Source organism: Megalobrama amblycephala, linkage group LG22 (genome assembly GCF_018812025.1).
Source record: "Megalobrama amblycephala isolate DHTTF-2021 linkage group LG22, ASM1881202v1, whole genome shotgun sequence".
Classification (NCBI taxonomy): domain Eukaryota; kingdom Metazoa; phylum Chordata; class Actinopteri; order Cypriniformes; family Xenocyprididae; genus Megalobrama; species Megalobrama amblycephala.
Genome location: NC_063065.1, coordinates 15,284,310 through 15,293,647, shown reverse-complemented (window position 1 = coordinate 15,293,647; position 9,338 = coordinate 15,284,310). Strand labels below are relative to the sequence as shown.

Here is a 9,338-nt window from a genome sequence, read left to right as displayed (position 1 = left end):
CACTGTATTTTTTATACATGCTAATGAATTAGACCCCCAAGGGTCTAATTTTGTCTTTTTACTTTTAACTTTTACTCCACAAAGGTATATTTTGGACAGTATCCATATGTATGGAGGGATTTCAAAATATGCCATTATCAGCCCTCGTACTCCCCTGTGTCGCCCCCTATCAGTTCTGTGTGGATTCGCGGCACTAACTAAATCTCCTCAATTACTACAGGATTGATGTTTTGGTTCTCGTACGAATTTTCTTTGTGCTCAGTGCACTGGCATGAAGCGAATGACTTATTTTCAGTTCATCTGTGCACCATATATCATCAAATCGTTTATTATTAGAGTCGAATTATTAAGGAAAAAATGCTTATTAAAAGTGTTTAAAAAAAAAAAAAAAACAAAAAAAAAAAAAAACAAGAGGCTGCTTAGGGGGCCTGTGGAATTTTACACAGAAAACGTTTTAAAAGTTTTAAAGATATATATTGAATTGTCTCACTTCCATTAATAGTATGTTTAAAAATAAACGTAAAGATTGTATTTTTGCCTTTCTTATTATTTAATTCAATTACAGTAGGCCTATATTTTCTTTACACAGTGTAAAGTGGTCTTTACATAATGTGGAATCTTTATATTTTGAGAAGAGGGTCCCTCAAAAAAGGTATCATTATATTTGGGGATCCTTGGCATCAAAAATGAAACTGAGAACAAACATTATACTCCACAACCAAACACTTCGCCAAAAAAAAAAAAAAATGCAAACGGGAACTCCAAACGAAGCATTTAAGTCCGTTTCCTCATAGTTACTAGTGCGAGCTTGATGTGTGTGTGTTGGGGGGGAAGTGGGTGTCGCTGTGTAGAATAATTATACGAGACAAGGGAGGCATTTTCTGACTGGTGTCTTCACAGAGGACTGAACAACTCAAGGTCTGAGGACTGCTGTGATTTCACCTGCAATAAGGGTCCCGTGAACGGATTTGATCTGGATTTTCGACAGGTAGGACCGGTCGAAATGTGGATATAATGTATCCAAACATAGGCTACATTGTCTCGAGATCCTGAACTCTTGAGTGGACCTATGATGTTCTGTCTACGAAGAGACGCGAAGGGTGCAAGCCACCACAGAAGCACCGCGGACTGTTGTTGTCTGAGAAATGATAACAAATGAACGACACGGAAAGGAACATGGTTGAAAGGACCAGTAAATTTCTGTTGATCGTCGTCGGATCGGTCTTCTTCATGCTGATTTTGTACCAGTACGTGGCGCCCGGGGTGATAAACTTCGGCTCCCCGCACGGGTACCTTCTCGGCGAAGAGGACATGACCATTTTCCCCACTCCGGATCCGCACTACGTGAAAAAGTACTACTTCCCTATTAAAGATCTCGAGCGCAACATAGATTTTGAAATCAAAGGGGAAGACGTGATTGTGTTTCTCCACATCCAAAAGACCGGCGGGACCACCTTCGGGAGACACCTGGTCCAAAATGTTCGACTGGAGCTTCCGTGTGATTGTAGACCGGGCCAGAAGAAGTGTACTTGCTACCGTCCGAACCGAAAGGAGACCTGGCTGTTTTCTCGGTTCTCCACCGGCTGGAGTTGCGGCTTACATGCGGACTGGACCGAGCTCACCAACTGCGTCCCGGGAGTTCTCAACAAAAAAGAGAGCAAGTCGAAAAAAATGAGGTGAGTTTGTTTGTTTGACCCTGCAAGTGCTGAAAATCTCAAGGTTTTCAAAACATTAAATGTCGCGAGGAGTTTCTAGAGGAAGTCATAATGGTGAAAGTCACTGCGGGGGTTATCGTTCCCTGTAGAGATAACATTAAGGTTTTAAACTATTTGTCTGAGTAAAATCGCCTCCAGTCGTGCGTAAACAACAGACTTTCTGTATTAGTTCTCGCTCATAACAGTTCAAGTCGCTGTTTACCCAGTCAAGCTTAGGAAAATATACGTGAATCCGTCACGTTGTTACCGAAGTATTGTGCAATATCGCTTAATTTGTTTCATTTACTGCTTCGGGGCGGGATGGGGATCCCCCTTTTGTTTTACTGAAGTTATGCTGTAAGAGTTGAAAGGGACATTCCACGGCGTTTCCCTTTTGAAAAAGTGATTTTCAAGTAATTTTAGCAGACAAACAATATGATTTAGATGGCTAACTTTCATCTGTAGTAGTTCCTGGGACCTATATAACCTATGTATAATAATATTTTTCCATATTGGGATGAATTGCTGTGTCTTTGAAAAGGTTGATGGGAAATAGTTGCCAGCTTTGTAGTTAATCTAGCCATTATTGGTCATGTCTTCAAGGTAGTGGCACTACAATTCGTTTGTTAGAGAGATTTAATGTTGATGTTTGTGTCAATTTTTACTGTATGCATCATGTTAATAGGACTCAACTGTGGTTCCAACTCATGCAGGGCTTGAACCTACAGCCTTTCAGTTTATAGCTTGGAGTTTTTACCACTAAGCCATGTCACATCTACTTCTATTTCTCTAAGCTGACCACAAAATGAAGTGTTGTGTTTATTGTCACAATCACCAAAGCAGTTTCAGTTTATACAGAAGGAAGCTCTCCAGCTGTGTAACCAGTTAACTAGTCAGACGCACAATGGGGTTTGTTTTAGCAGGCCTGCAGAGAGAGCTGAAATAACATGCTGATATCTTGCTATTCGGGACAACTTAAAGACGTCTTTCGTGACTTATCTGTGCATTTCAAAATCTCTGGCGCTAAATGTGATAATGGATACAGTGACTCATGTTTCAGAGTTACTAAGAGCAAGGAAAAGTCATCCTAGCCTTTCACTTTCCCAGGTGGTTTTCTAAGGATTTTTTTGACTCTGCAGGGGAACTTTGTGGAAGCATTCCAGTGTACTTTTAGCAAATGGCCAGTTAAAGGGTTAGTTCACCCAAAAATGAAAATTCTGTCATTTATTGCTTACCCTCATGCAGTTTCACACCCGTAACAGATTCATTAATCTTCGGAACACATTAAGATATTTTTTGTTGAAATCCGATGGCTCCGTGAGGCCTCCATAGGGAGCATTGACACTTCCTCTCTCAAGATCCATTAATGAACTAAAAACATATTTAAATCAGTTCATGTGAGTACAGTTGTTCAATATTAATATTATAAAGCAACAAGAATATTTTTGGTGCACCAAAAAAACAATAAAATAACGACTTATATAGTGATGGCCGATTTCAAAACACTGCTTCATGAAGCTTTATGAATCAGTGTGTCGAATCAGCGGTTCGGAGTGCCAAAGTCACGTGATTTCAGCAGTTTGGCGGTTTGACACGCGATCCGAATCATGAATCGACACAGAAGAATCATAACGCTCCGAAGCTTCCTGAAGCAGTGTTTCGGCCATCACTAAATAAGAAATCGGCCATCACTAAATAAGTCGCTATTTTTTTACATTTTTTTTTTGGCGCACCAAAAATATTCTCGTCGCTTTATGATTCTAATATTGAACCACTGTACTCACATGAACTGATTTAAATATATTTTTAGTGCATTAATGGATCTTGAGAGAGGAAATGTCTTTGCTGGCTATGCAGGCCTCACTGAACCATCGGATTTCAACATATATATCTTAATTTGCGTTCCGAAGTTGAACGAAGGTCCTACTGGTGTGGAACGGCATGAGGATGAGTAATAAATGACATAATTTTTGGGTGAACTAACCCTTTAACCTCTTAAACATCTAATTGACATGATGTTAGAAACTTGCACTTTTCAGCAAAGACCTTCTAGATCCACAGGTATTGCAACCGTTGAACGGCCACATTCTATCAGCTGTAGGCTAGGCTGATGAAAATTGGGAATTTCATGGATGGTTATGTCCAATAACTGAAAGACAGTGTTTAAAAGCTGCCCCAACTAGCCTAATGGGTATCCCGCTGGCTGAGTGCATGCTTCACGCATGCCTTGATGCACAGGCCTAAGTGACTCACACTACCAAGAGAGCCATCAGTTGTTACTGGCTGATCTCAACGGCCGCACACCATCAGCCGCAGCTACACTTAAACAAGTAGAGCGCCGTTCACACTCCCCTGCTGTTGACGTGTTTTCAAGATGGAATCGCCGTGTGTTCAGTGACTACAAAGTGCTTTATAGTACACAATTCACTGGGTTTTGATATAGAGATAATGTGACCCTGTAAGGTTAAAGAGATGAAAATTCTGTCATTAATTACTCACCCTTATGTCGAACTTTGGAACACAAATGAAGATCTTTTTGATAAAATATGGGAGCTTTCTTTTCCTCCATAGACTGCTATGCAACTGACACTTTGCTTCAAAAAGTTCATAAAGAGATCATAAAACTAATCCATATGTATTAAGCGTTTTAGTCTAACTTTTCTGAAGAGACTCGATCGCTTTATATGATGAACATATTGAATTTAGGCTTTCATTCACTTATATAATCATTCATCAACTCACACATCAGTTGTGGTAAACTGAAGCTCAAGCATGAGAACCAATAAGGTTCATTCTCTTGTATATAAAAGCCTAAATTCAATCTGTTCATCATATAAAGTCTCTTCAGAAAATTTGGACTAAACCACTCAATTCATATGAATTAGGTTTATGATCTCTTTATGAACTTTTTGAAGCGTCAAAGTAATAGTTGCATAGCTGTCAATGGAGGGACAGAAATTTCAGATTTCATCAAAAAGATCTTCATTTGTGTTCCAAAGATGAACGAAAGTCTTACGGGTTTGGAGCAACATGAGAGTATTTAATTACAGAATTTTTGGGTCAACTAACGCTCTAGAAAAGTTTTACTGGGTTTTGTTTCATTATATTTGCCATCATCTAAAGCTCAATTGAAGTTAATCTTTAATGAACTTTATTTTTATAAAAACACTGTTAAGTGTAAACTTTAGAAAATCTCAAAATGAATATCAATCTCGCTGCTCTAATAGCCTATCTATCTGGCTGACTATTGATTCTACTAGTAGTTGAACCTCCTTTTAATGAGTTTTATGGTGGGGGCAGGAGCTCGTTAAGATTATCATAAACTCCACAGTAAAGGCTCATTATCTGCTCTTCCCCTGGGTAATGTCTCAGTGACACACACTTGTGTGTGTGTGTGTGTGTGTGTGTGTGTGTGTGTGTGTGTGTGTGAGTGAGTGTGTTTGTGCACCAATGAGAGAAGGAGAGCAATTTGACTCTCAACCAGAAATAGAATAAGGTTAGTTGCACTTGAGGAAAATGTAACTGATAGTTAGGATGGGGTCTGTGCACTACTGAATTAACACTGTATGCAGTTGCATGGAGAGGTGTTGTCTAATGACAGATCAAGAGGTTTAGCTTCATACTGACTCATTTGAATGGCTTTTGTTAGTGTCGATGCATTCTTTGTATATCTTGTGTTAGTAATACAGGATATGCACGTACAAGTTAGTTTAAGCATTACGGCTCCAGCAAACTCAGCAGATTTCACAATGTGTCTGTAAAGAACAAAACTGTTCATTTTCTGAGGAAAATGTAAGGTGAATGAGTGGCCACCACAATGCAAGGTTGGTGACAGGTAGTTTTGGATGGTTTCTAGGTGGTTTCTTATTAGTCCAAGTCAAAAGAGCCCGTCTGCTGGTCTCTATAACATTCTGGTTTGTGCTTGAATTTGCTTTTTTCCCCCATTTATTGGTCTGAAGGAAATTTGTAAGTCTGATCAAAGATGAATAGTCAGATTTTTGGGGTATTAATCATGTCAATAGCACAAACTGTGGTCATTGCTAAAGTATAATACTTAGCGTGTTGAAGAAGACTCTGTATTCTGCCCTGTGGTTAACCCGTCACCCACACACCGTGTTAGTTTTCACCTTAGCAAACAATTATTGACAGCTTTAAGTCCAATCTGTCTGTAGCCCTTGGCAACAGACTGTTTACATCGTCTGCATGTCATGAGAGTTGCTTATCTTAACTATAATTGTAGGAAACTGCTGTTAAAATGCAGGGACAGCATCCATAAACTTTACCATTATTAGATTATGTTGCAGTAATGTTATTTATTAATCTATATGTTACTTCAGTAGCACCACCTCTCTACTCTCTGGGCTGATGTGCAGTTCAAAGTGGAGATGTGATGAAACGCTGGCTGTCATAGATCTGGATCAGGCGGGATGGTGACATAGATTTAGACAGAGCTGCTTTTGTGCTAAATTTGGGTCTCGGGCTCCACTGGGAACTGTTCAGGGATATTATGTCTAGGTAAGGTCTCTTTGTAGCTTGAATGATTATAAGAGGATTTGTTCTGGACATAAATGCTGATAATCAGTACAGCAGATCTTCAGCCTGATTTTCCACCACAGCTATTATGAAACTAATGCGCAGCATGGGTTGATTATGAATTGCTTTGGAGTATTCATGGTGCATGGTGATGTTTCGGGATAAATATTTAGCCCACTAGAGTCAAATGGCTATTTCTGCCAGACTTTCACTGACTAATAGCTTTCAGTCAAGGATGCTATATAGTTACTAAACTGTTATAGTTTAGTAACTATTCAATATTAATAACTATTCTATGAACCTAAAATGAATAGTTTATATTTATTTATTAGCTTTTTTGGGGGTTATTTATTTATTGAAGTAAGTTTGGAGTAAGAGTTATATATATATACACACACACACACACTGTTTGGTTTTTATACTATTTTATGCTCACCAAGGCTTCATATATTTGATCTAAGATACAGTAAAAAATTACAAATTAAAATGACTGTTAGATTAAATTATGGATATTATGGAAATTATATCCGTTTTATTTTTTCCCAAATTCCGTTTTTTTCCGTTTAAATTTTTCTGGATTCCGTTTTTTTCTGTTTTATTTATTTTTTGACTCCATTTTAATGGTTAAATTAAATTTTACTAATCAAACTAATTTACCAACAATTTAATAAAAGTTTAACAAAAAAATTAAACAATTTTTAGGGCCCTATGATGAACGTTTTATTCTTTCTCCTCAAATTTTATTTTTACCAAATTCTGTTTTCTGGATTCCATTTTAATGGTTTAATTCCATTTTAATAATCAAAAAGCATGTCCAATTAATTGAATTCTTAAAAACAACAATATTTATTAATTTTTTTTTTTTTTCAGAAGTTCTGTTGTGTATTTAAATTTTTCTGGCAATCAAATGAACGCATACCATTTAATTTATCTTTTAATCATGAAATTAATTTTTTTTTTTGTCAAACAATGTGCTGCACAACAGAGCTTTACTGTTAAAATTAAAACATGGAAGAAACACTGAGATTATTGTTTAGAAATATATTTTAATAATTTATCGTTAAATTAATTTATCTAAATTCTACTGTACAACAGTAATATGTTTCTGTCAAGTTAAATCGAACTTTTATTTTGACGGTTTGCCGAGAGCTTTGAGTTTCTCTGTGTTTATGACGGTAGTTTTCTCAAACGAAGCGGTTAAATGCTGATGAAGTGACTTTCAGAGCAGCTCTGGAGATGAATTCGTCGTTCATATAGTGAGGCGACAGAGGATGAAAACACCGCGAGCGTCGCATGTGCTTCAGCATGCGTGCGCCCCCGTGTGAGTGTGTGTGAGGCGGCGTGAGGTAAATGAAACTGCGCTTCTGCATCATTCATTTCAGAATCACACAGGCATGCAGGATTCATGTTTAAAGGTCTTTTTACGGTTTAATATTCACAGACACTAGTCTATATCCAGATTTAATTTAAGTATACTGACCTGCTTTTAATTCATTCATCAAAAATTTGACAAATTCCGTGACATTCCGCGTTATATAGTAAATTCCGTTTTTATGAATGGATTCCACGATTCCGTCCGCGATTCCGTGATCGCGGAAATTATAGGGCCCTACTCGGCAATAAAGTCAGTTGATGTCTTGTAGAACAGAGTAGAAGTCTGGTACCAGGGGCAAAAGAATGACTCGAACACAGGATGTGCTGTTCAATCAAAAGTCAAAGTTTATTGAGCTTGCGGTAACTTGTATAGTAAGATATAGGTCGTTAAGCAAACTTAAAACAAAGGAAAACTAAATCCATGTATGGTCTCATCATCCATATCAAAGAAGCATTAAGGAGTGAATAACTAGGCATGAATTGAACAGTGTGGCTCTTATAGATGCAAACTCCTCACCTTTCGGTGAGAATTCACCTTTTTGACATGGTCATTTTCACCTATGAGATTCGCATAGATCCAGTGAGAAAGTGTGTTTTTTTGGTTTTTTTTGAGGACAGTCTTTGGACAGGGTCACGGTGAACGAAATCATGAGAATCATGCCTTCTCAGTTGTCCAAAAACAAAAAACAACCCCAGACCTCCTGGCTTAGCACCACGTGCAATGCTCCTGGGAAGAGTGCACGACGGATGAGTCATCTCTGTTATGTCTGCCCGCATGCCTTAACGTAAGAATCTCATAAAGTAGCGTTATGATAACCTTCATTTAATTGGCATAAGTATCAATATGTAAAACTTGGGACTGTTAATAAGCTTGACATGGCTGACTTGTTTTGATTTTAACGTTGTTAGTGTTTCTTCCACTGAATCGAACATACTTTTTATTCCAAATACAACTTGTATAAAGCTACTAACATTACCAACGAATACAACTTTAGTTGAGCTCTACTATACTATATTGTCATAACGTAATTGAACAGTTTGCTTTTACACTCACAAGACGTTCTGTGCAATTTCATAATGACAGGATTTGAAATGAATACCTGAAAATTGCTGGTAACAATCAGGTTATGTTTCACAAATTATGTACACTCATCTGGCTAAATTTATGTAATCTGTGCAGATTTAGCGTACATACTCAACTCATAAGTAAGTATGAATATTAAATATAGTCGAATTGAGCAGCACCTGCGCATTTCTGGCTTACTTCAACACTACCATCACTACGCAACAAATAAAGATGAGCTGGTTTGTTTGCTTTGAAGGGAATAGCGCAGACCCAAAAAACACAATAATGTGGGGTAAATAACCCCAGCGTAAAAAGAGAAGAACCACCTCGCTACAACGATCTACCATATTTTAGCAGACCTAGGTCAGATATAAACACTGATGTTGCAGCAGCAATTAAAATGAGTTAATGACCTTTTGAAACTAATGTTATGCTTCAAATTTAGTTTTTATTACATTATGCCAGTAGGTGGCGACCAGTGACTTTTAAAATGTACTTGATAGAGATTCGTTCAAAACAAGTCTGGACGAAACAAGTCTTGATTCATTCATTTCAATGATCAACGCTTCAAAAACATGTTGTAAATAGACATCTTTGATGCTCTTCCCTGAGCGCTTTCACAGATACACACAACTTGGTACCAAAGTCGGTACTTTTGACAACCTTAATAC

The 9,338-nt window shown here is 37.7% G+C and overlaps 1 protein-coding gene across 1 annotated transcript in view; it reads left to right on the top strand.

Moving 5' to 3' along the window:
• The first annotated feature begins 806 nt into the window (after window positions 1–806).
• Window positions 807–9,338, top strand: part of hs6st1b (heparan sulfate 6-O-sulfotransferase 1b) — a 66,719-nt gene continuing 58,187 nt past the window's right edge. The window contains exon 1 of the mRNA XM_048174283.1: window positions 807–1,676. Within this exon, the coding sequence (XP_048030240.1) occupies window positions 1,156–1,676 (521 nt within the window). The 5' untranslated portion in view covers window positions 807–1,155. The remainder of the gene's footprint in view (window positions 1,677–9,338) is intronic.